We start from the raw sequence: 27,975 nt of genomic DNA on the forward strand, positions 1-27,975 counted from the left end.
ATTGTTCTGCCTAAGGGCTTAGAAATTTTACATCTACTTTAGGTTTCTGAAACCATTTTGAGAGATTACTTAACGATGAGAAGAAAATTTGCATGTTTTATAATTACTTGATTAAAAAATTCTATTAAATCACCAGTATAAATTAATAGTCTAAATTAAATATCCAGCAGTAATAAATTATCCTTTTGTTTCTTAACAGACATTCCTTAAAACTTTAGAAAAGATAAGAAAATGACAAAACAAAACGAACAGGTCATATTTTTACTGGCCCTCAACAGAAATATGACAAAATACCGGCGTCGAACACAAGGCAATGTTTTCGAAACTTAATCCTTAACTTTTCTGAGCTTCAGAGGTAGTTTTTATTAAGTTACTGTGAAACAAACTAGTGGGGAATTTTTCAAAGTTTGCAAGCGACATGGCAACGTTGCCTCGGGTGGCGCACCGCCGCTTTCACCTTAACAAGAACTTGACTTCAATTCAATTAGTTGGCAAAGTTTCACTTCCATAGAGCGAATTAGGACATTTGTTTTATAAGCGGTTTAACTGCAAATATTATGATGCTTTTCATTGTTTTATTAGCATTGAACTTTCAATAACTAAGATTTATATTTCTACTTTTTAAGTTGAATAAATTTGTACGGGTCTTGGGTTACCTAGTTACATAGGTTTGCGTTTATCTGAAGAGTTAGTCATGTTATTCACACAGCGTTATGTTATATAACAAGAACACAATTTCGCTGAATCAGTCTTCAGAACTATACGTTAAATCAACAACGTTCGGAATGTAGAATATCTTCGTAAAAATAAATTTAACGAAACCACTATAAACAGTACAACTGCAATACTAGAGCTCAATAAATTCAGACAGTCAAAGGAAAATAAATTTTAAAATCGAACATCGAATCACTTAACGGATCCCGAGGGAGTATTAACCCGCTACTTTTATCTCAGTTCGCAGCTTCGAGGGGATGAATACATCAAATGGTTCCCGGCTTCGGCTTTCGGCATTCGGCTTTCGGCTTTAATCGCCGGGTAACCGCGGTTCCCGAGGGTAGACCTTTGATGCTAAACGCCTGTATCACTCGCTGTTTTGTAATGCTTTTGCTATTTCACATGGATTTTGTTCCGTTGATGGCTTTCAGATTTTTTCTCGATCACTGTATTTTTTCGAGCTGGTGTCGTTATTTTTGCTGCATTTTTATATGGATTATTTGACATATCGTGTGACATAAATATTTAATTACTAGTAAGAGCCACGTTACTGAACGCGTAGAGAAAGTAGTGTATTTTTCTGTCTCATTAGTATATTCAATAAAAAAGTAAAGGGCTCTAAAATGATGCTTGTCTAAGGTTTACATTCATAAAACCAATCTCGATACAGACTCCTAAAACTTACTACATATAACAGAATTATTTCACTATTGAGATAAAATGTTACCATTAATATTATTATTTCGGAAGTCTGTATGTTGAGCTGTAGCATCTAAGATTCAAAGTATTAAATATTTTATTGTTTAAAATATTTTTTACTGAAACGAGATACCAAACAAAACCCTAGTAAGTAAAATAACAGCATTAACCGACAAACTTATCTTGCAATATTCGCTGCAATATTTCACCGAAAATATTTTAAACTTATTCAAAGCATTTTCCGTGACTCTAAATTCTTAGTACAAGTACAGAGTTGTTGTCCCGCGTTGGGCGCCAAAACGTCTCGACAGCACAAATTGACAGCGCCACCTAGCGCCTCGCCACGAAATTGCACTGCGAGGCGGCATTCCGTGACCAAACTCGGCGATGCGCGGACGTGTCACGTTTATATATAACAAAATACATAGAATTGTAGTTCTTCACATTGATGTAATAATGCATACGACTTTCAATATAGTTTCGAAGATTTTTGCTCCGATGCAAATTTGGATTATAAAGTCGTGGAATTTCACAATTGTTATGCGAATTCTTAGCAGTCTACTATGTAATAAAACGTCCGAAAAATGATAGTAGGCATTTTGCTTTAGAAGATTAACTTTAGACCACTTTTTGATAATCTGGTTTGAAATTCATATTTTTCCGACGGTACCTAACACACGAATGACATTACATCTATACTAATATTATAAATCTGAAGAGTTTGTTTTTTTGTTTGCTTGTTTGTATGTTTGTTTGAACGCGCTAATCTTAAGAACTATTGGTTCGATTTGAAAAATTATCTCAGCGTTAGATAGCCCATTTATCGAGAAAGGCTATAGGCTATATATCATGTTACAAAAACTGGAGGACTTATGACCTCTCCTTACCTCTCCCATGTGACGCAAGCAGAGTTGCGCGGGTCGGCTAGTTTATAATATATTTTTGGTGTGATACGTGGTTAATGCGTAAAAAGAAAAGTTTAAAGGTTCCTGCTCCCTTCTCATACCTAAGATAATGGATCCAACATCGATTTTAAGATCCAAAGAAATGCACTTTTTCAATCAATAAGTCTTTTAGAAAACAGAAGCATATTTTTTTCGAAATTAGGCATGTTACATTAAATTCGATTGATAAATTGCCCGGGAGCCAAGATACTTTTAGTATCTGTTAATTAATTGTATGAGTCAATTACTATCATACCAGCTTTTTTCTTGTTTATTATTGTCTTCCTAATAATACTTTCCATAAACGGGTAAGTCCGTAGGTATCATAGCTCTTATTTCTTATTAATTTACTTATTTACAGAACTACTCGTTTTATATAGTCTGACTATGATTGTAAGTATTGTAACTTTAGTTTTAGTATTCTGTATACCTACATTATTACTGAAATGTATTGAAGAGAGTTGTCATGATTCTCATATCAATTATTTTCATAAGATCTATACCAAATATGTTTAAGTAGGAAACTTCTAATACATTTGGTATAGGTCTTATTTAATAAAAGAAAATTACAAAAAAACAATCATTTGACAATTTTTTTAGGGTTTCTTCTTATTAGCGTACTCTCCTTATTTTGAAACTTATCCGTGAGATACATGATTGATAAACGCCTATTGATAGCCCAGGTGTTTAGAAGCTACTTATATGAAAAACTTAGAGGTTTATATCTCTGCTTAATATACACGTTGATTAAGAAATGTTAATAATAATAATGTCAAAAACATTGATCTAACTTACGAGTAGGTATCAACGTTCAATCAACAAATATTCACCTGGCTTAACTCTGTTTTAAAGCAAAAAAGTACAATTTTACAAGTGAAAATTTATTGCTGCAGCATCTCATATAAATAATGTTGATGTCAGCACTGCAAAATTAAATGAATTATTTATACAACTTGATAATTCAACGTCAGAAACGCAAGAACAAAAGACGATCATGTCACAATCCAACAATACGTCTACAAAGCCTTCAAGATAAGTCTCGAAAGAGCGAACTTGTACATTCGTTTAGAGGTCACACTCGTACATAAGTATATACTAACACTATGTATATATACTCTTTGTATACATCTAATATATTATCGCGCGAAGAGGCAAAAAATCAAGTATCTTATTCTTAAGATAGTCGGTCTGAGCATGCGCGGTCTTTAACCACGCCTATAAACGAAAGAGATGGTAGTCCATTCTTCTATCCAGTCCTCGAGCCCATCAAAATCTGATTTGGTAAGATTGATTTCAGATAAAGTTGATGGTAATCAAAATAAAAGGTTTTTTGTTGACGCCACTACAAAAGTAATGGGATAAAATGTTTTAAACAATGTTACTTTTTGCTTCATTTAGACTCGAATTCGCCAAGGAATAAATTTTGTGATGTTCTTTTATTTTCTAAAAATCGGTTTAGCTAAGCACTTGTCTAAGAGAAAAGTCCAAGTTAGTTTTGGAAAAACTACGAGTGTTATAAGAATAGTGCAATCACCGAGTTTGTCTGGATTTCGAGATAAAAAAGCCTATAAAATATATAAAAACTGGTTAATATACTTTAATAATATGCACACATTAATAATTATAAACAGTGTCTTGGCTATTTTAAATAACCAATTTAAATATACCTAATAATATATGGAATGCTTCAAGCTATTCTTATATTTTTAATCTATAAGGCCTATTTATAACTGCAATTTGTTTCAACATTTAATGTGTAATTTCTTATAACAGGCAGATTCATACACGGAATGGGAAACTTACAGAGGTTTGCATTACCAGTCAAAACTTTAATGAAAAGCGTTCACAATATGAACTAAACATATCATCAACCAACACTGCATTTCAAAGCGGTGCATCGCAAAATCTACTCACTGTTAATTAATTTTCCTCACAACATGTACCCTCAAAATTACCGCAGGCTTTTCCTATTAAGCCTCATAGTCACATCGTACTATCACTCAGATTTTTTCTCCTACAAACTTCAATTCATTACAACGACGAACGAAGCAAAGTTGGGGTTTTAATTAAAGATATTCAGTGGAAACCCGCCCCTGAAGCCTTAACTCACTGAGACGTGGTTGGCTTATTTTTTTTTCGACACACTCATTCCCGCCTTGCGACCCTCCCAAACAAACAGCCGAGGACTTTGAAAACAATTTTATTGTTGCTCGATTTTACGCTTTAACGGGTAAGGAGAAAGTTGAGAATCGTTTGTGGAGTGAAGTTGTATACGTCATTGTGGGTTGGTAATGAGAGTTTCAGTTCATTTCATGAAAGTGGAGCCTGGCAGGCGAGGAATACACTCAGTTGACCGCGAGCTTTCGCGCGGACGAACGTGTGGGGGGCAGCTTGCTGTTGCTCGCCGGGGGTCGCGGAAAACTTTACGTCGAATTCAATTCTGTGTTCTCTCTCTTGTGTGTGACGTGTTAGTTTTTTGTTGTTTCCGTCAGTGTTATGTGTGCTTCTAGAAGATTTTGATCCGGGTAAGTGTAATTTTATGCATTTTGAGTATTTTCTTATTTTCTACATAGCAAAAAAAAATTATACGGCTAACAAAAATTACAATTGAACTAAAATCAGAGAATAAAACTTATTTTTTAGTTTCTACACTGTTGATTTTTGACTGGATTATTTAACCTTTAAAAAAAGCACCAATTAATTAATAGTGTGCCAATTAAAACTTTTAAAAAATCAAGATAGAGGAATCAACAAAATCCCAAAAGAAAATGTTATGCGGAAAAATCTGAAAGTTTAGACACGACGTCAAAGAACCGCAGTTTCTTAACTTTTCGCTATACTTTACTTTGTGCAGTACAAACTGAAACTAGAACACGTTTCTTTTAACGAAACTGTTCGTGTATAAAGGCTTTCAAGCTCACTTGAAACAACGTAAGACTTTTATTGTTTTATTCTTAAACACTTTAAATAATAATTAATTTTCCGAATAAAATTCTGCTTGCTTTATGGCCAATGTATTATTATATAAATAAATTTATCACTATCAAAGTTATTTTATTTGTGAAGTCTTTCAAAGTTATTGTGAAAATCTAAAGAAATGTTAAATTAATCTACAATTAAACTTATTTTTTAACAATGAAAATATCTAGGCTAAATCGAAAGTAATAAAAAAAACTCTATTTTTTAATCATTAAACTACTAACCGTTATAAAACTCCCACCTAGACAGTTTCTAATACAATTTTAAACTCAATTTATCAAACTAAGTTTCATATTGAAGCCATCATAGTTTAATTTTAGTCCTCTGTGTCACCCGTTGAGTGAATTTCTGCTCTATTGATTTTCACGTAAGTGAATTGAAAGGACCGCTCAATTTAACATCAATATACTTATATGTACGTGAAATAGATATTAGAGGCAACAATGCAAACGAAAATGTATTTTGGAAACTATACCTCTATTATTCGCTGCATAAATACCTTAAAGTAAGTTGTTTAAAACAAATTTTTATTGCACGTTTTTATTCCGAAAATATTGACTTTAGCTCAATAAAAATAAGTTTAACATTATTTTAACTCCTGCCTTTTCAAAAAAAGGCTTTTAATAAGCATTTCAGTATTTTTAATGGTCATAAACGTTCAGTTAATAACTAGTATGAATAGTTCAGCAAATACAGCAAAATATTTATTACATTGACTAGCGTAATGCCACGATTATCGGAATCGCAAACACATTTTAACCTTTAGGTTAAATGTAATTACCGTATGACATCTTATCAGTGGTTATTATTGTAAATCAAGGTTATTTAAAGAAATAGTTATATATCACGTAAGTTCTATTTGTCTTTAAAATAAAAGTAATTAAATATTTAAATAAAATAACAAAAGTCCTTGTTGATTTTATTTTAATTAGTCCAATTATTTTTTAAGTTAAACTTTACTTAAACCACATCATAAAAATCAGATTTTTCTGTCTCAAATTAAACTGTATTTATTGTACGCAATTTACTGCTTAATACTAGAATATGTTTTAATTAAACTAAGAGGAATTTGCGGGCAAAACGTGACGAGTTCCAAATTAAAACACAGGGATATTTAATACCTATAGTCATATTTGTATGAAATGTCAAAAAATAACCAAAGAATTTAATATGTTGCACGCATGTCACAATTTATGTCAGCAAGAAATAAGTATTAGTATAGAGAAGGGAAGGCCCCGCAGTAGGAAAAGTTAACAATAATACAACATTGGTCGACCAACATTTTTGTACGGATGCAAAGTCTCCAACCCGCACTTGGACGGCAAGGACTGAAGCACGAACTTTTAATAAATCTAGGGAGAGTAGACTCTAAAGTCCCATACCTTACCTCACTTTAAGAGAATCATGCCCAGCATTGGGAAAGTAATACATAGAAATTATTTCATTAAATACTAGCGGCCCGACTCGGCTTCATACGGTTTTAAGAGTTATTTTACAATATTTACATGTAAACCTTCCTATTGAATCCCTATCTACTAAAAAGACCGCATCAAAATTCGTTGCGTTGTTTAAAATATCAAAGCATACATAGGTAATACACACGTATTTGACATTTATTAATATTTATTATTTATTATTATAGTGACGAAAAGCGGAAAGCGACTGTTATAGATTATAATTATAGTGATGAGTATTTATTTGATACCCTCAATTCTTTGGTGATTATAATGTAGACCAGAAGTAATTCTCATTAAACCCGTACCTTTATTGTATAACCATATAACCTATCCCCCTAAACACGGGGCCTCATATTTCAAACAAAAATATTCTCCCGGTTCTATTGTGTGGCATTTTGTACTGTTTCAATATAAGCGAGCATAATGTGAGAGCGTATTGTGGGTGAATTTCACAGAAATGCACCTAATGCGGATATTCGGATAGTTGCTCCTTTGAATACCGAAGCTGTTTCGATATATCTATGTATAATGAATGTATACGAACTGCTGTATAACCCATTTGGGTACAATGTTTCGAACAGCTAAGCCTTTTGCCGTAAATAAAAGTTGTATTTCTAATTGTCGGCACAAATCAATAAATAATTCTTCATAGAATTCTAGTAAATCCATGCGATAGTAATTTTTATGCAAAGATAGGTACTACATATTTATATTGATGATATTTTCCACCGATCAGCACACTACGGACACGTTGCCGTCGTAGGCCGTCAAACATGCTACTTGCTTTGATAACAACTTCTTTGGATTAATTCTTGAGTCGATCAAATCGCTATAGAGCTTTTTCCGTAAACCTGACTTGTATAACATAGCGCCAACAATTAAACGCCGATTTGAGAATATAGCTTGTCTCTGCCTACACTTTATCAAAGTCGCTTTTTTTCATCAAAAATTCTTTTATCTATATTATAAATACTTTATAAAATTATTTAAGTAGTAAATAAAAGTAAAATACTTACTAGTTACATAAGACAAGCTCATACAAGTTGGCACAAAGTCAGAGACACAAAATGGATCTAATCAAGTGTACTCGTATCCGCAATATCAGAAGTTAACTGAAACAATTCGGAAACTGGCCCCCAACTTACGCGTTTGTACTACAAATGCATAACTTAGGGGCCGCATAAGCCGTTCTAAAGAGATAATAGTGTTCACACAATATTCTAGCGCTACGTTTAATAATATTTAGCGGGAGTTTACGCTTTGGTAATTACTTTTGTACAAAGTTTATACAGTTGCGGTCTTTATCTTTATTTCTTGAATATACTTCAGTTTTTTGAGCCGGTTCCTACATAACCAAATTTTAAGTAATTCATTCTCTATGCTAATATTATAAAGCTGAAGAGTTTGTTTGTTTGAACGCGCTAATCTCAAGAACTACTGATCCGATTTGAAAAATTATTTACAGTGTTAGATAGCTCATTTGTCGAGGAATATTTAGGGCTATATAACATCACGCTACGACCAATAGGAGCAGAGTAACTGTAAAAAATGTTACAAAAACGGGGAAAATTATGACATTCTCTTTTAACTGACGCAAGCGAAGTTGCGCGGGTCAGCTAGTTTTTTCTAAAAGTTATATGTATGAATCTGTTAAAAACGTCTCGTGTGTTAATTCTACGTACAAATAACAGACAAATCCGAATCATATTTATATCCCGTCATCGGAATACAGTAACAACAGATGTATAGCGACCATCTAAACTGTAGCGCTTTTCACGGCTTTCTTTAAAACGTCGCACAAGTCATTGGTTTATTCGTAAAATACACTTAAAGCTTATTTTATTGCTATAGTATTAATAAGAAAATACTGTTTTATTAGGTAAGAAACATAAGTTTAAGATGTAAAAGTTAAACAAGTTATTAAACCTGAAGATATTTGGCTGGCAGCCATCGCGCACACACTTATGAAACTCGCCAACGAATCTTACTACTACTGAAACACTCATAAGTGTAGTACTATAAACCTTAATTATATCATTAATAACTAAGTGTTTTGCCTTTGTGTATATTGTAAATATTGAAGAAAAATAACTAAATTTTGGTTTTTATTTGGGTTTAAGTTAAGAAGTTATATAGAGAAAAATTATATGGTAAATATACGGAAATAAACTTTAGTTAACTTTATCGTTTATAAAAATTTTGGTATAATCCTTTTTGTACGGTTATATCTATACCGATTTTGAAAAAATCTATAATTTTCAAACGGGAAGCATGGTGAACTACTACCTACCAATGTCTTGATGGAAAAGACTCGAGTTATGAGATTGAGCTTACTTCTTATTATTTTAGAGGTTTATTTCAAAAATTCTATGTTATTATTATTAGCATTCTATCAAAAACTATAGGTATTCGTTTTTGTCAACAGTCAAAAATATAATAAAATACCGTTTATTTTCTACAGCAATATACGGATTTGTGAGAATTTCACCAAAGCTATTTCCACATATTGAGAGTAAAAGGTGCTAAAAATATTTCTCTTCCTCATAACAAGTTTTATTCAACTAAAACTGTACAGTGGTTTGTCAGAACTCTAGAAATAATTCATTTCTAGGTAATTGATACCAATTCGCATCCAGGATTTGATTAAAACAGTTATTTTCGTATCGTGACGAAACGTTCACCAAAATTATAATAGCAAAAGTACTACGTACTATGTAAATTAAGATATATTTCTGGTTGTTTGTATGTTCCACTGATTGTTATAAAGTGCGTGGATTAAGTGCATATCGAAAAAGACATTTAACATTATTCAAAATTAATTTCATCAAAATCGTTTTAGCGGGTTAGCTATGAAAATGTTACAAATAAACAGATAGATTTTTGCATTTATATATCATGTTTATCATGGTTAAAATAGAATATATTTGATTTATATTAGTCAAATGACGTAATACCATACATGCCTATATATTTTTACGATTATACATCAAAAAACTGTTTACAGTGAAATATGAAATGCAATGTAAAGTCAACAAATTATGCGTATACATGGCTTTAATATATTTTCGTGGATTTATCGATGTTTAACAGTTTGTTTTATCACGTATGCAAGCAATGTTTTAATATTATTAGCTCTGCTTTCATTACACATGAATTAACTCGCCTTATTTTAATTTGAAAATTTTCATCAGTATTTACTCGGTACGAAATTAAACGTATTACTTTATCATCGTTGTTTTTTTAATTCATTAACTGTTGCCTTCAGAGAGCATTTTTGTAAATTTTGTTATTAAATAAGTATGCCCAGTCGGTATTTCGACATTTAAAATGTACTTCAAAAATTACTTTTACGCGGCCCGCTAGAGGCGCTGATCAGATTTTCATATACAATTTGATTATGATAGTGGTAGAGAATCGCACTACTTAAATGGCTGAAATTGCTGATGAGCGTGCGATAGCATTTGTCCGTTATAAAAAATACTATATTTGGCTTTAAGTAGAGCAATTTTATACACTCCGTTCTGTAGAATATCGACAGCTTGACATTTAAAATGTGCTTAAAAAAATAATTCCCACGCGACCCGTTAGACACACTGATCAGATTTTCATACGACATTTCATAGATTTTGCCGGCATGTAGGTGGTGGTCGATAGTCAATAGTGGTAGGAGTTCAAATGATCGCTACACTGGTCATATTTTGAACATTATTATGCCACTAGTGAGTTACGTAGTATACAGAGTGAAGTCTGCCACAAGATGCTGATAACCTTTCACACGATATAATTTATTTTGATCGTAAATAACCTAACGGCACGTTGAATTATTGACTACTGACTATACTATGTATAGATAAACCATAATTACATTGAACATAAAGTATGTATTTACCAATCATAGACTACCTCTTTTCACTAGGAGAAAAACCCTTCAAGATAACCGACTTCTATTGGGGGGAAAGCAAGTTAGGTGGCATTACCAGTAATGGTAGTTCAATCACGGTAGCCATGTATTTACCACATTGATGGTGGATCTTCGGCACCTAAACTTCCAAGGAAATTTCGTTTTAGTGAATCTAAAATTATTAACTAATAGATACCTACTAGACAAACAACAACAAACATGAAATAAAGTTAGATAGTTTTAGTTACCTTAATTCATCGGGACTCTATGGGCCAAACAGTTGTTTGCACATTATGGTACACGAGTCCTCAGATTCGATTCCCGAAATATTTACACTCAATACATAAGTTTATCTTCATGTCCCAGTGAACGAGCAATGGCAATCAAAGGTTATCAGGCCCTGTTTATATTGTTATGAATAAATAAGTAGAAATTATGTCAACTCTATTTATTTATTCCATCACAATTAAATAAACATATTTTCAAACATATGATGATGTTTATTGGCAATAACATTGTCCCGAAATTGACATTATAACAACAATAACCCCTGCTCTGGGCATCAATACATTTTACATGGTTTTAATTAGCAACATATTGAGTTAAGATTGCAATATTTTTGTAATATTATTGCTAGTGTTGTGTTGTCATTAAGCAGGCGATGAAATCCAAAATTACAGCATGTTTCAAGAGCAAACGTTGTTATCGGCTCCCGACAAGAAAAAAAACTCATGGAGCAACAAGGTCAAGTTTGAACTTTATTCCGGGTTGTCTTACATCCACAAACATAACTGAAAACGATGTATCTAGGTATAAATTAAAGTGATATTTCTGTTTATCTTGAAGAGTGCGCTAGGACAAGCCGACGGTAAAGACTCGAGAGTCGGTAACACTTAACTCAATCATAAGCGACGCGATATTGTGAGCAATAGTCATTTTATTTTCTACAAGTTACATTACGTTACATTTTATTTTCGAGGCGCTCATAGCCAGTTGTGCTCACCAGTCGGTAAACGATCTGTGGCTTAAGCAACCTTTGGCGCGGTCATTGTACAGATGGGTGACCGCATAGCGGTATTTGAACTGAGCGTCTCCGTGCTTCGGAGAGCACGTAAAAAATCGGTCCCGGTTGTTGTCTACTAAGATAACAGTCGTTAAGCCATGTCAAAAGCCTGTCGGGCGGCTTGAACAACTTTGACACTAGGTTGACCACTAACCATACGACGAAAGATAGATAGATTTTTTACAAAACTATGGCAGACTTTCAATAAATTTATCGGGGTTTGTACATTTACCCTCTTATTCATAAAAATATATGAAGTTATGAAAGGCTATAAGTGTTTAGTTTCTTCCACTCCTTAGCGAAATGAAAAATAGCAAACATATTATTGTAGTTATTTAACTAAAGAAGGTTTATAGCATGTTTATGAATAAGAGGCTTAGGCTATAATCCAGGTCGCGTCAGCATGCGAATGAGAAAACTAATCTTAATTTTTTCAAGGACCGCTGACACTTTGCTCTTAGTTGACTTATTGGTTTCACTTTTAATTTTATATCACAAGAACTAGTGCTCCTCTACGCTTTTAAGAAATCTTCATACCAATATCCAACTTAATACGCTCAGTGGTTTCGGCTTTGCTTTGTCCATCACCCAATAAGTCAGTCACATAGTAAAGGACGAGTTTTATACATATTAAATTAATTGATGATTCCTGTAGAAAATGTTTAATAGTATCAGTGAGTGCAACTGTAACCCGGCAATTTTAGACATCCATATTTTTGATCAATTTGTAATGTTAATAAGTTAATTTAAATTAATTAGTGTTGGTGATTTGTTCGATGGCTAATGAAACATAATTGATAAGCTTTGCTGTTTGCTGTTTCTCGCGTCGTTTCATCGTGCTAATTACAAAGTAGAAAAGCTGTATTTGGAACCAATGTGGTAAGAGTAATAGTACGTTTGTTTTAATGTTTGTATTTTAGGAAGTAGGTTCGAATACAGCTCAGCAGTCCTGCTGTAATCAAGCTATGGAAAGAAAGTTTAAATTAGTGATGTTAAGTAATGGGATATTACGTAAAGTGTGGTAAAAATGTTTCTTTATTACTATTTGTATAACTTTTTTATTTTTACTAAATAATGATTAGTCGGAATCATTTTACCAGATGCTAAGCCTTAAACAGTGTTAAAAAAGCGAATAAAACTTAATGTTCTTTAAATAGAGTAAATTTCAATTATTTTTTAATTTAATCCAGTTTTATTTTCAATTCTAGTCTATTTAACAATTAATCTTTGTCCCAAATCTACTCAATTAAAAAAAGCAAATACCTCACAAAAATCCCTAAACTTATTATACAAAAACCGAAATCTCTAAATCCAATTAAAACGGGGACCAAAATTGAGCAAAAAATATATAAAAATTACATTTTAACCTAATAATTCGTGTCTAAAACTCTCAAAGGTTGGAATAAGGTCGCAATACGTGTGAAAGTTTGTCATATTGTTACCGAGGTGAATAGATGAGCGATTATATTAAAACGGGCCCGCCCGCACTCAATTTCATGAAAAAACTTATAAACGCCTGCCGACGTTCATGTTTGATGTAAGGATGTGGTATTATGCGCTGACTTATCACTAGGGGACTTAGGGGTGTAAATTAATTTTGATAATCGCCGGAAAATGTACCTCGCTAATGTTGAAAAAGAGAGGTTTTCTTATAATTAAATTTTTCTAGCTCCCATCGTACCTACATATGTATAATTGCACACATGTAATTAAATCAAGTTAAGCCATTTGCGGACTCACCTTCAACGAGTACCATAACAGCTATCTGTGTTCTTACATTTAAATTATTCGTACAGTAATCAAAACCACGACATCTGGTACATAGTGACATGGCAACTCAAAGAATCACACATAGTATACAGATGTTAATAAGTTAAATAAATCTTTTGAAAAATCATATAACACATATGGGCATCTCATTCTAAACTGAGCTAAGTATCTACTTCAAAATACTGTATAGATACATCATCTAAACTCAAATTAGATACGCGTGCTCATTACACAAATATTTGTCCTAGGTATTGGACACCATCACACGCAAAGGTAATTGGGCCGAGATTACCACGTTAAACACAGCACCAAACGTGCAGTTATCAAACAAATGCCATATCCATTTGTTCTTAATTCGTTGTAGAGATAGGATCAACTTTTTGACGCAGTCACGGCAAAGCAGGCTCTCTTGTAAAAGTGCTCTTTTTACCAAAGTTATGGCTTATGGATTAAATTTCCTTATTCTTTACCACTTCTGTTTGTGTGGGGAGTTTTAAATACAATATGTGTGCACGTTATATTGCTAGGTTTCTTTTAAAATATTTTACAAAGCTGTTTGAGGCTTACGTTGCAATTTACGGCATGCGACTAAGAAATCATCAGCATCATCAATTGATGTAATCGCTTCTTATAAAAGTTTTTGGAACGTTTAAAACACTAAGTCAAAATAAATAAGAAAAGATGAGGAAATAATACAATAAAAGGTATTTTTGTGAACTTATATTATAGACTCTACGCTTGAGAATCAGGGGCATAGCAAGGGCATATTTACATTTAATTCTTTGTAACTAAATTATTTGTATTTTAATATAACTTAACAATAAGTCCTTAATTTCTATTAACCATCCTTGTTCCTTATATGGCTATTTATTCTCTAACTAACCTTATCCTCCCACAAAACCAAATAACCTCAAAATATTCTTTAATTATCCCAAAAAACCACCAAAAATGTTCAAGTATTTTCTACCAAACGCCGTGAAAAGCCTTCACACACGTTTACATTGTATTAACAATGTGTATTGTGTCCGGCGGTGGCACAGGATGTCCTTTGTGAACCTCATATCCCTGATTAGGTGTACGAACGTAGTAATTAACTCTAATGTGTACGACAATCTTTTGTACCGGTTTAAAACTCACGGTTTAATGTACGCCGATTTTACAAATGGGCAGTTAATGCTTTTTTATTCGTTATGGCACTTTTTTTGTTGGTTTTAAGTGTTTTTATTTTAAAATGTTAAAAGAAAACCTTAAACGGATTATGAAGGTTCTGAAATTAAACCACGTAAAACGTTAGCTTGTTAAATTCTATAAAAGAGTTAATCCAGGTTATAAACTATGTGTGTACCATACATCAAAATCTGTTCAGTAGTTTTTGCGTGAAAGAGCAACAAACATACTTTCTACATCACAAACATTCCTATTTATAGTATTAGTAGGATAGGATGATGGTTTTTTATTGAGATTGTTAGTATAGTAAAATCTCTAGAGACACTGAACGTATTGAAATATATTTCACTACATGAAAGTTATATGGTACAAAAGGACATTGGTTTTTCTCTTTGATTATAGTGATTAACACGTTACGACAAAGCAACAATGTACTGAAAAGTAACCATAAATTTGACGTACACAAGTTATGAACCCCAAAACGCATACTGGAGTATATAACTGCCGTATTTATGTGCAAATTCGCTATAAGTAAGGCATAGTCGTGGTGAGCTACTAGTATCACATTACATTATTACAATTTATATAACTAATGAGTTACCCACTATACGAGGTCACATTAACGAAAACGTCGACTCATCCCATCACATTAACTTTTGTATAACATAATTAGTATTAATTAACTAGCTTTATTAATGATTCTGCATCTGTTTTTTGAAACAAAAGCCTTAGAAACCGCTGCGTCAGTTGCGTTGTATCAATTTTAATTTAGATACGAACAATGGTTATTTCATGGTGGGTTTATTTGTTTGGTTTTTGTAGGAATAATGAAAAAAGTTTCATACCGCTTCTGAATTTTGTTTATAATATAATAAATTTAACCCATTACTGTCCCACTGCTGGGCAAGGGTCTCCTCCCGTAAATGAGGGAGGGGTTAGACCTTGAGTCCACCACGCTGGCCAAGTGCGGGTTGGGGACTTTGCATGCCCTCAATAAATATATTAAACAAATTTTAGGCATGCAAGGTTTCCTCACGATGTTTTCCTTTACCGTTGGAGCATGTGATAATTATTTCTAATACACACATAACTTCGAAAAGTCATTGGTGTGTTGTCTCGGGTTCGAACTTGCGACCACTTCCGTGGGAGGTGTCAACTTGTACCACTCGGCTATCACTGCAATTTTGTTTATTCTTATATTAGATTCTTCAAGATCTTATATTCTTATATTTAAACTAGCTGACCCGCGCAACTTCGCTTGCGTCACATTAGAGAAAATGGGTGAAATTCTTTCCCGTTTTGGTCACATTTTTTACTTGTACTCTGCTCCCTTTGGTCGTAGCGTGATGATATATAGCCTATAGCCTTTCTCGATAAATGGGCTATCTAACACTGAAAGAATTTTTCAAATCGGACCCGTAGTTCCTGTGATTAGCGCGTTCAAACAAACAAACAAACTCTTCAGCTTTTTAATATTAGTATAGATAATAAAGTATCTCTATTTGTCAGTAGGTATATCTACTACGATTACACTGCTAATCTGCTGATCCAATTTGATTAAATTTATTAGTAGCATGTTGTTACTCGGGTTGAACATAGACCAAAAAAATTACTCCTACCACTCTTTGCTAGCCTATTAATTTTATAAACCTGGCAATAAAACGCTAAAATGCTGAACCGAATTAAATATAATGGACCAAAATCATGTGTAGACTAGTAATTTCGATAGATTCAACTAACTGATTTTTAATTTCATCAAAATTACACACATTTTACTAAGTTAGTTAGATACCTTACAACATTTTAAACATCAGCTACGCACAGTAATATTTAATGTGATAAACGAAGACCCGGAATAGGCATAGACTAGTAATTTCTATAGATCAAACACTGACTGATTTTTAATTTTATCAAAATTACACACATCTTACAAACTTACCTTACAGCAGTTTAAACATCAACTCACAGTAATCTTTAATAACCTAACACACACCCCAAAATAATCAAAAGTTCCAAGTTGCACGTCTTTCATAATGCATTGGCAATCTCGGTGTGTAATCCTTGAGCATTTTCCTTGGTACCCTATCCATTGAATAATACAGACGATGTAGCACCGTGCTCTGTTAATATTGTACGCCTTAATTATAGTGGATTAGCTTGATACTGCTACTTGGATACACCTGTGAACATCTTCAAACATAAATTAAGTGTGGATTACTGTGTAGAAGATTCTAGATTTAGATCTTGTTTTTTTCTCTTGTGTTGTAGAGATTTTGGACAACTTGGGGAGAGGGACAACTTGTAACCAATGTTGGCAGAAAGCGCCAATATTGGTTATAACTATGTTAAATAGCTGTCTTTATTTAGTAAACTTTTTAGCGTGTATTTTTGAATATTTTTTTGGCACAAGCTAATATAGTCAATGATTGAAAGCAGGGGTTCAACTTTCTTACGCGCAATTTTATTTCGACAAAATAAACATAAGTTCCATTCATGGTATAAGTAGAAATCCTACAAAAACATTAAAAAATGAAAGTATGTCTTTCTTGTAGGGTTCAAGTTAAACCAATATACTCATATAAGAAAGCCTACACCAGCCTCGTTTGAGCAACCAGCAGCAGACATGAATCAAATACTACACGGTATAATATAATTTCACTTAAAACAAAAATTAAAAGTACAATGTAATCTAGCGAGTGTATCGTATGTACAATTAGTTGAATAAACAAAGATGATATCTGGTGAGCTGCACTCTACCTCCCGCCACTAAATAATAAACAGTTCGACTCCCAGGAGTGACACGGTATCAACGCTGCACTGAACTCACTGTACCTTAACGACGTTGTATTCCACCATGTATGGTGGTAAAACATCTATACTGATATCATAGAATTGTCTGTTTGTGTGTTTATTTGGGTCGTATTACGTTTTATATCGTGTTGTACTATGTATGTTGCACCTTTATTGAAATCAATATAAGAATAATATATTCTCCTAGTTCAAGAGGAAACCCATGTCCAGCAGTGGTACAGTAATGGGTTAAACAGAATAATCGCGTTTTACTAAGATAAGGGTAGTCCTAATTTCGTATCTTAGTGAGATTTTCTAAAATAATATACTTAGTTGTACAGATGAAACATGTATTGTAAGTCCCCACATTCCGCACTATCAGGTAGTGACCGTTCAATGTTTAAAGTTACTTGAAAAAATAATTCACGGAGAATACTAGAGGGGCTCTGATCAATTTTTAAAACAAAATGTATAGCTCTATAGTCGATAGTTGTAGAAAAACGCCCCAAAGTTTAAGCTTGAGGAATAAGTTTCAGATAAACTAACCGGTAGATATAGTGACAGCAAATGTATGATAAACATGCCGGACGGACCAATACTTATAAAAAAATTAACCAGTTATAACGGGATTCTCTACAGTCGATTCCAACGAGTATCGAGAATTTGACATTTCAATTGTACTGCGAAAATACTTTCATCGCCACCCGCTAGCAGCGCTGATTCGAGTTTCATATAAAATTTCTCGAAAGCTAGCCTATTGTCCATAGTTGATAGTGGTAGACAATCGCGCTACTTTAGTCGATTTAATAAAAAATATATATACAGGACAAAGGTAAAGAATCGCTATTATACACCTTGTTCTACTTTCATATTAACAAAAAGAAACCTAAATACTCGAAGGCCTAAAAAATAACATTATGTTTCCATACATCGAACTTTCAGCCTAGTTTCCTTCGCGTGATTTGTCGATATAAAGTAACGTATTCACTTTTGAAGCTATTGACACGTATACAACAGACACAACGGTTGAGAGGTTCAAAAGGTTTTGTTTACGATTCCTTTTTTTATATATATTTATTTATATTTTCAATTATAATTATTATTAGTGGACTTTTTTAAACACAGTTCGTCAATCTTGTAGATACAAGGCTCTTAAAAAGTAGTTGTACTATAGAGTATTGTTAATCAAAGCTACGAAACAATGTTTGTTTTATACGTTTCGATCCACTGGAAAGTACAATTATTTTAGTGAATATTGTTAGTCGGTATAAGCTCCGATGTGCGATTCAAGGCATTTTAACTCCACCTCTTAGTTCTGATGTCCAGCGCTAGATGGTGTTAGTTGTATTGAAATAACACACAAGCTCGCTTTAATAAACATGATATAATACATACATACAATAAAAATTATAGAGCGTATATTTAAATATCATTATTAAATAGAAAAAGATTAAATACGTCAAATGTGAGTGGTGTGGTTAATTTATGGTGGGCAATGTTTTTTCTTTAAATTATTATTAATTAAAGTCTTGTGCCGCATTGACTGTTCATCCTGTATTTTTTTACTTGTGGAAATATTGTCATCACTACTCTATTAGAATTGAAGTTAGTTTTAAATGTGTCTGAGGTCGCAGATGTAGCTTTGCATGTACGCTCCCATGTAAACAGGACCTTGGCTTAAGAACGCTTCTCTGGCACTCAGAGCCATATGACCCATCCATTTCTTGTTCATCCTTATGCGTATGGGATCTGAAAGAAAAATAATCATTTGATTGAATTATTTCATTTGTTAGGTCCGTGACAATTATTCGTAAGAAACTTCACTTCTGAAACTTTATTTTGCATTTAAATATGTCATTGTAATTTGATCATAGACTGCCTCTCCCGGCTTTGTTTGCGTAAAAATTTTCGAACATACTTTCAAAAAGTAGCCTACGTTTGATCCTGTTTGTCTCTCACACTTTCGCGGCAGAACTTTTGAATCTATTGTGATGAAATTTAGAAAATAAGATAGTTGAAACTCAAAAATAAGCTGTTAAAAAATTAGTTACAAGTATCACCCCGAACGGTTTAACATAAGAGGAGCTTTACCTGGTAGATAACAAATCTGTAATATTATATAATAAATAAACTTAATAACAAAGTTACCTTCAGTCTCAGTGATACCAGGCCCAATCCTGAAAGGTGGGTAAGCATCATTGAAGTAGGCATAGACGTGTTTCTTAGACCTATGCTGGTCCCGGTAATGTTCTATTGTTAATGTTAGAGATAAATCCTCTGTAATATAAAATAATTATCATAATTTAAGATAGGAGACTTCTCAGTGGCGCGTTCGGCTGTGTATCCGACTGCCGACAATCATTGTATTTCTGGTCCCGGGTTCAATTTGCGATTAAACATAGTGCTTTTTGTCTTCCTAAAATTGGTATTAAATTATTTAGTTTAGAGTTAGAGAGAGAACATGACGGATATATAGCAATTGGCTTACATTGTTAGTAGCATTATTAATAGCGACACGTGGATGTCGTATTTATTTCGTGAACATCTGCCGAGGTAGTCCATCTAGAGCACCCGTTCGAATAGCACCTTGACGAAAAACAGCTAGCCTAGTTCACGAAGGGGTTCAACTTATGTATGTATTTGGCAGGTGCTATTCGAACGCACACCTGGCGGTTTAGTGGGTATACCTGCCCTTCTGGGGAGAGAGCCCCACATAACCCTGCACTCCACCCAGGTTGCAGGTGTAAGCCTAATGCATTAGCCACGTTAAAAAAAAAAAGTTGCTATTCGAACGGGTGCTCTAGATGGACTACCTCCATCTGCCCACATCGTCGGGTATAACAGGCGTGATATTATGTATGTATGTACTTACTAAAATCAATGATCGAGTCTGATGCTGATGACTTGGGCGCTTTGCCTTTACGATAATACGTGGCAACTGTATGAGGCGTGTACACCACAATGCTGGCGAACTCTACTTCTAGGACCAGAGCATCCGCTTCTTTGTCAATGCTAAAGAGTTAAGCAGTTTATTAGAATCCTTAGCAGTAAAATGACCATACTGAGCAACATGTACAAAAAAAAATTTTAGGCGAGTCTATATTGAAATCTGAGTAAAGCTGTAATCAGCAATTATTTGCTACTCAAAACGCCAATTAATTATTTCAACATAATTTAACGCGATTATATTACAGAATGTGTGGTTTTGTGCGTCGTGCTTTTGAATCAAAACGGCAGTACCGATTTAAATAACAATCGAAAATGTGATAAATTTTATCTTGAAGAAGTAAAAAAATATTTTCAACAACACAGCAGTTATAATAATTAAATTCTTAATTAAGACTATAAAAACGAACACAGCCGGGGGCAAAAGCCAGTTGATAAAAAGTATGAGAATACTTACAAGAACTCCTTAATCTTGCCTGTATTAATACCTTTGACTTGAGCATCAACGAGAGTCAAAGTGATATTACAATGAGGCAGCTGTAATGGCAAGTTATGTACTAAATAAGGGTCTGGAGCAGATCTGTGGGGGGCTGAGCAACCGAAGTTGTGTGCGAAGAAACTTCTGATGCAGTCCAGATCGTGTGGAGAGCATGGCCGCCCGTCTTCTCTACTGTGATGATGATCATGACCTGTGAATATGCATCACATCTTATTTTATCTGATTTTGAACTGTAGCCTGATAAACTGATGACTTTTATAGAAGGTACATGCACAATTTGTGTTCATCATACAATTTTTAGTCCTGAGTGCAACTAAATTTCATGATACGTTGCAGGCCGATACGAGCATATACAACAAAATAAATTTGAAAATGCTTTTTGTGAGCGTAGTAACGAAGTTTTTGTCTCGAATTAATAGTTTCGCATTACAAGAAACAAGCTACGAAACGAAAATTACGCTTCAAATCAGAAGCAGTTATTTAGTTTATAACGCGTTACTCTCTGGGATTGCCAATCGTAATCCAAAAATCAGTTTTCTTATGTAAGCTAGACTTGTAAACATCTCGCTGAGGCGGCAAAAGAGCAGAACAATCAAAACTGCAGGGCATGACCAGTAGTCTCATAATACTAAAATTAAAAAAATAAGTTATTGAATCTTACCTTTGTAAAACGGTATATCGTGTCCTGTCCAATAATTTTCAGAAGCCTGAATGTCTTCAAGACAATCACAAAACGTTATCAAAAATACAAAACATAAAAAGATCTTCATTATTACATGCACGTATTCAAATCAAGCTTAAACGTTTCAATATAATTTAGACAAGCCAATTCATTTTATACGCACACTTAGTGATTTCAAAGGATATACTCAATTGCTCGCAAGTGATCATAGCGTACAAATTGCCTCATTATGTTGATTTAACATAATTGCATATTAAACATTGTTTTTCGGAAGGTCCACTTAACTGAGCAAACGTTTATAATTAAAGATGGATATCTTCATAAATAGTCTATGTGCGTGATCTTATCGCATAAAAATCTGCTATAATTTAGGCATCCAGCATACATATTAAATAATTAGGTGTATTTCAGAGAGAAAACAATGAGCGGTGCTGTATTGTTCTTGACTATAAACCTGTAGCACGATTTCTTGTACTTATGTACGTATAGCTTGCATATGGAGAGTTTGACATTGAAAATCTCTTTAAGGAAACATTTTCTTCCCAAAATCTATCTGTGCAAGTATATGGTTATCAGTTTTTTATCCAACAATTACTGCTGGCTACGCAAAACTCAACAGTCGTTAGTGATAGGAAACTCCCCCATTAATCTGCTCAAGGTGATTGACGCCACTATTCTTCCGCCCTGCCTCTTTTATTTTATCATAATTAATAGTGAATACCGGATAATTTTCAATTCAATACAGCAATTTATGTCATGTTATGTCATGCTACCTTTAATCCATGAATAAACCTAATGGACCAAGATCCCAGAGCTGCCAGACCTACGTCATTTTAGCAAAGCTGAAATTTTGAGGACTGTTAGTATAAAGGGTCTGTTAAGAGGTATGCACATCCACTACCTTGAAAGCGGGGCCGTTTCTGAGGTAGCGCGGAGTGAAGGTGCGTAAAAAACGACCCAACCTACGTTATAGTAGCAAAGTTGGTTTTCAGATATGTTATTAATGATATTATGTAGAATTAAAATTGACTATTGCCAGACCGTTTCCCGGGGCCATTACTTCTGCCAGACGCCTTAAATGTTGTTAAAAAATGAGGTCAACTACGTCATAGTAGCAAGCCTAAATTTTATATATGTTATTAAAGGTACAATTTTAAGACCCCCTGTATGCGGACAGACCATTCCGCAGGGCCCTTTGTCCCCTAGACGCCATTAAACTTTCCCTATGAGTGCGAGAGTAAGAGCATTATTCATACGCATAAATGAAAAACAATTGAATTAAAAAAATAAAAATTGAAAAATTATTGAATACTAGCTGACCCGCGCATCTTTGCTTGCGTCACTTAAGAGAGATAGGTCAAAATGTTACATAAACGGGTTATGTAACATTTTTCACTGGTACTCTGCTCCTATTGGTCGTAGCGTGATGATATATAGCTTATAGCTTTTCTCAATAAATAGGCTATCCAACAGTAAAATATTTTTTTATTCGCACCAGTAGTTCCTGAGATTAGCGCGTTCACACAAACAAACAAACTTCTCAGCTTTATAAAATTAGTATAGATTAAAAGTACTTGGAATGTTTAGGTATCTTCCTAAACATTCCAAGTACTTTTAATCCGGGAACATTATATAACTCGCAGATAAATTTTTGAATTACAATTTTGTTCCTTCGCTTTATCAATAGATAATTCAACTTCTCCGAATTGAACAAAAGCTTCTTGATATTCTGGCGATTTCTTCAAAATTTTAAATGGTCTGAGCTGAATTGATGTAGATGCTGCACGGCTACAACTTTTCATTAACACGTATACAGTCGGCGATGTGAATGAGAAATTCCACCGGCAAAATGTTAAAAAATTCGACGCAAGTAATTTACCTCCTTGTAAATCTGAATTGCTTCAACAATTTCGACGAGCAAATTATATTGCGGGTGTCTGGAGTAATGCTCATATAAAGCGTCCTAGCATTTTAAGCCCAGCAAATAAAGGGTGGGTTCTAAAGGATAACCATTATCATTTTAAGTGGTTTGATGGTGACCAATTGCCAAGTTTCGTAAGCGAATCACTTGAAAACGAATTAGGTATTTTATTTTAACTTTAAATTATTTCAATATACCTACTTGTAACTGTTTTCAACATCATTTCCTACATTTTTTTTTACAGAGAATTCAAGTAACAATGAAGACGATGGTGGAGATGATTTAAATATTCAATTTGATGAGGGAAGTAAGAGCTCAGATAATGATGATGATGATGAATGACTACAATTTTTATTTCATAATTTTTGTGAATAGTGTAAACCATATCTATTTTTAAAATAATTCCCAAAATAATGTTACTTATCTTCCTAAACACTCCAAGTACTTTTAATCTATACTAATCTATACTAATTTTATAAAGCTGAGAAGTTTGTTTGTTTGTGTGAACGCGCTAATCTCAGGAACTACTGGTGCGAATAAAAAAATATTTTACTGTTGGATAGCCTATTTATTGAGAAAAGCTATAAGCTATATATCATCACGCTACGACCAATAGGAGCAGAGTACCAGTGAAAAATGTTACATAACCCGTTTATGTAACATTTTGACCTATCTCTCTTAAGTGACGCAAGCAAAGATGCGCGGGTCAGCTAGTATTCAATAATTTTTCAATTTTTATTTTTTTAATTCAATTGTTTTTCATTAATGCGTATGAATAATGCTCTTACTCTCGCACTCATAGGGAAAGTTTAATGGCGTCTAGGGGACAAAGGGCCCTGCGGAATGGTCTGTCCGCATACAGGGGGTCTTAAAATTGTACCTTTAATAACATATATAAAATTTAGGCTTGCTACTATGACGTAGTTGACCTCATTTTTTAACAACATTTAAGGCGTCTGGCAGAAGTAATGGCCCCGGGAAACGGTCTGGCAATAGTCAATTTTAATTCTACATAATATCATTAATAACATATCTGAAAACCAACTTTGCTACTATGACGTAGTTTGGGTCGTTTTTTAAGCACCTTCACTCCGCGCTACCTCAGAAACGGCCCCGCTTTCAAGGTAGTGGATGTGCATACCTCTTAACAGACCCTTTATACTAACAATCCTCAAAATTTCAGCTTTGCTAAAATCACGTAGGTCTGGCAGCTCTGGGATCTTACTCTATAAGCGTAGCTTTTGGAAACCATTTTTAAACTGTAACTACTGTAACTTTACTTGATGAATATTATCTTCAAGGAAACTTTCTTAAGACATCATTTTACTAGTGAATTATTATTTTTAATCGATACAAAACTAATATGCAGCTGCTCTATACTACTTGTTTAAGATAATAATAATAAGTATTTTAGGGGTACAACTGATGAATAGAATAAAAACAAAAGATGACGAAAAAATTTATTTTAATTAGGATAAGTAGCATATTTATCATATAACAAGGAGAAATACATAAATTGATACATAATAAATACGAGCATAATGACGAGAAGAATGGCTTAAGCTAATATTGTTATTTGTAGTATTAATTAAACTTCTAATGTTTTGAACGACAGATGTTGGTCTTGAAATAGGTATCAAAGTAAGCCGGTCCTTGAGTAGTCAGGGCTTCTCTGGCACTCAACCCTACATCTCTCATCCATTGCATGTGTGACTCTTCAATCTCTGAAAATTTACAAACTAAATTAATTTTAAAGATATTTCAATATAGACCAAACTTAATTTTCCTCATTTATATTTTAAACACCTACTTCATTTAATCTCTGCATCACTCCAAGGTAGACTGGCAGAAAATGCCTTTGACATTAAGTCCGCCTTTACACAACTTTGATATCAGAATTTGATATAAGAAGTTTAAAATAAATAAATAAAACTTGTAATAATTTAGCAGACAGTGCAATCATTTGTTCCATGGAAATCGAAATCATGTTTATGTTACGCAGAATAAGTGACGTGACGTTGTACCTTAACTACTGCGTCACGTTATTTATGGCGCCTGGCTGCCACCATATATAATTTTAGAGCCAATTACGCTGGCCAAAAGGAAAACATTTACTCATTTTACTTGATAATTTTATTTCAACAAATCAATTTGTTGCTTGACGTAAGACAAGTCAAGTAATTGATGATCTAATTTAATCTTGATACTAGCTGCCCCGCGCAACTTCGCTTGCGTCACTTAAGAGAGACTGGGTCTTAATTTTCCCCGATTTTGTAACATTTTTCGTTACTACTCCGCTCCTAATGGCCGTAGCGTGATGTGATATAGCCTATAACCTTCCTCAATAAACGGGATAACTAACACTGAAAGAATTTTTCAAATCGGACCAGTAGTTCCTGAGATTAGCACGTTCAAACAAACAAACAAACAAATAAACTCTTCAGCTTTATAATATTAGTATAGATAAAGATAGAGAGCAGTGATAGCCGAGTGGTTTAAGTTAGCACCTCCCGCGCAAGTGGTCGCAGGTTCGAATCCGAGGCAACACACCAATGACTTTTCGAAGTTATGTGTGTATTAGAAATAATAATAATTATCACTTGCTCTAACGGTGAAGAAAACATCGTGAGGAAACCTTGCATGCCTAAAAATTGTTTAATACATTTATTGAGGGCATGCAAAGTCCCCAACCCGCACTTGGCCAGCGTGGTGGACTCAAGGCCTAACCCCTCCCCCTCATTCTCATTCGGGAGGAGACCCTTGCCCTGCAGTGGGACAGATATGGGTTATTTACAATTTACATAGATAAAGATAAAGAAATATTTGCTATATCTCTATTACCTTCAAGTACACGAAGACCTGGGCCAACTTTCAGCGGTGGTCGTCGATCAGACAAATATGCGTAAACATGTTTTTTTCCATGATTACTATGAAGATGTTGAATTGTTAAAGTCAGGGATAGATGTCCTGAAAAATAATCAGAAAATGTAATATTATAATTTATAATTAATTAAAGGTTAGGATACCTTATTTTTTTAAACGACGTTTCGATTGAATTGCATCGATTGATCGACAAATAAGACGTGTGCAAGCGAGAGTTTATAATCGTTAATCAGAAAATAGTTCCAGAAAAATACGCTAGTAGTGCTAATTAATTTTTCAAACAGAATTTGCCTATGATCGGTAAAAGAATTCGCCCCAATGATTCTGCTGTTTACAGTTCCTGTCATCCAGTCTAGAAATTGTAATACTTACTTAATACAAACATAGCGTAATCAGATCCTATAATAGGTTCTTTGCCTTTACGGTGATATTCCATCACGGCCCACGTCTTCCCAAAGAGGCTACCAAACTCTACTTCAAAAACCAATGTGTCTGTTTTCTTGTTGATACTGCAATAGGCAAACAGAATTAGTTATAATTTTTGACCTAGTTTATAATTTTCCACCAAATATCATTCAAGTTAACATACTTATGTCCGAACGAATTATAAATGATGCTGAGAGAAAAAAATATAATTATTGAAGCACAATTTTTCAAAATTTTAAGATAAATGCTTTGGGCAGAAGTTAAAGAAATGCTGAGAAAAAAATTCTAGCAGATATACACAGACAGAGGATTTTGAAGTGGCGTTCTTTGGTCTTGCTTAAACACTTAAAAAGAAAAAAAAAAGCAAAGAAAACTTTTTGAAAAGACTACTTACTAAAAGTGTTCAATCCTTCCAGAATTTAATCCTTTAACATGAACATCGTTCATGGTAGCCGACATGTTAGAATGGGGAACGTTTATAGGAATCTTCTTGATCACATGAGGTTCTGGAGTCGGTTTGTGTACAGGTGAACATTCCAGAAGGTTGGCGAAGTAATTACGAATGCAATTTATGTCGTGGGTGGAACATGGCTGCTCAATATGGTCGTGATGGTCATAGCGTTGGTGGCCATGGTGATTGCCTGGAAAATGACAATACACTTACTGTTGCTTATATAAATTGCATTGTTGAAAAAATATGCTCACGACTATTTTTAATCATTACTGTGCTATTAGAGATACAACCGAATTGCGTGGCTTTATCCCTTCTTTCTTTACTTACTTGATGGACTAAAAAATTACGCAGTTTTGATTTCGTTTTAGCTAATTATTATTATAAATTGGTTTAATTATTTAACATAATAGCGTTACAGACAGACATGCAGGCAAACTCTCGCATTTATCATATTAGCATAAATTAATTATTTCATACAATTTTGTCTTACCATAGTTTACTTGATGTCCATAATGTCCGACCCAGTAGTTTCTGATTTGATGATTGGTCGCCTGGCTCCCAAGAACAAATAATAATAATGAAAAACACAAAGGATTATACATGTTTGTATGAAATTAAACAACAAATAAGTATTCAAACAATTTATAGGCATATTTACGTGTCTTCTATGCGAGGAAGTT

The 27,975-nt window shown here is 33.7% G+C and overlaps 3 protein-coding genes across 4 annotated transcripts in view; 1 reads left to right on the forward strand and 2 right to left on the reverse strand.

Moving 5' to 3' along the window:
• The first annotated feature begins 4,696 nt into the window (after positions 1 to 4,696).
• LOC142980622 (carbonic anhydrase-related protein 10-like) overlaps positions 4,697 to 27,975 on the forward strand; it is a 66,928-nt gene continuing 43,649 nt past the window's right edge. For both annotated transcript variants that reach the window (XM_076126109.1, XM_076126110.1), the window contains exon 1: positions 4,697 to 4,882. The gene's annotated coding sequence lies outside the window, so the exon portion shown is untranslated. The remainder of the gene's footprint in view (positions 4,883 to 27,975) is intronic.
• On the reverse strand, positions 18,850 to 21,720 carry LOC142980680 (fibrohexamerin-like). The gene is made up of 5 exons (XM_076126196.1): positions 21,591 to 21,720; positions 20,888 to 21,119; positions 20,357 to 20,496; positions 19,633 to 19,761; positions 18,850 to 19,233 (listed from the first exon to the last, which is right to left on the reverse strand). The coding sequence occupies exons 1-5, from the start codon at positions 21,697 to 21,699 to the stop codon at positions 19,097 to 19,099; spliced, it is 747 nt and encodes a 248-aa protein (XP_075982311.1). The 5' UTR covers positions 21,700 to 21,720; the 3' UTR covers positions 18,850 to 19,096.
• On the reverse strand, positions 24,979 to 27,904 carry LOC142980701 (uncharacterized). Its single transcript, XM_076126234.1, has 5 exons — positions 27,786 to 27,904; positions 27,236 to 27,482; positions 26,788 to 26,924; positions 26,374 to 26,499; positions 24,979 to 25,256 (listed from the first exon to the last, which is right to left on the reverse strand). Exons 1-5 carry the CDS (start codon positions 27,895 to 27,897, stop codon positions 25,129 to 25,131), a joined length of 750 nt encoding a protein of 249 aa, XP_075982349.1. The 5' UTR covers positions 27,898 to 27,904; the 3' UTR covers positions 24,979 to 25,128.

The sequence above is a fragment of the Anticarsia gemmatalis genome, chromosome 18 (genome assembly GCF_050436995.1).
Source record: "Anticarsia gemmatalis isolate Benzon Research Colony breed Stoneville strain chromosome 18, ilAntGemm2 primary, whole genome shotgun sequence".
In the NCBI taxonomy this organism is placed as follows: domain Eukaryota; kingdom Metazoa; phylum Arthropoda; class Insecta; order Lepidoptera; family Erebidae; genus Anticarsia; species Anticarsia gemmatalis.

Bases quoted from the DNA above. Each gene is read 5' to 3' on its own strand.
- LOC142980701 (XM_076126234.1), bottom strand. From the start codon at position 27,897: ATGTATAATCCTTTGTGTTTTTCATTATTATTATTTGTTCTTGGGAGC. The intron at 26,925-27,235 runs GTAAGTAGTCTT...TGCCTATTGCAG, and splicing joins GGAAGGATTGAACACTTTTA to TATCAACAAGAAAACAGACA. The intron at 25,257-26,373 runs GTAATAGAGATA...GTAAATTTTCAG, and splicing joins AGGTCTTCGTGTACTTGAAG to AGATTGAAGAGTCACACATG.
- LOC142980680 (XM_076126196.1), bottom strand. From the start codon at position 21,699: ATGAAGATCTTTTTATGTTTTGTATTTTTGATAACGTTTTGTGATTGT. The intron at 20,497-20,887 runs GTAAGTATTCTC...TTAACTCTTTAG, and splicing joins GGCAAGATTAAGGAGTTCTT to CATTGACAAAGAAGCGGATG. The intron at 19,234-19,632 runs GTAACTTTGTTA...TTTTTCTTTCAG, and splicing joins TGGTATCACTGAGACTGAAG to ATCCCATACGCATAAGGATG.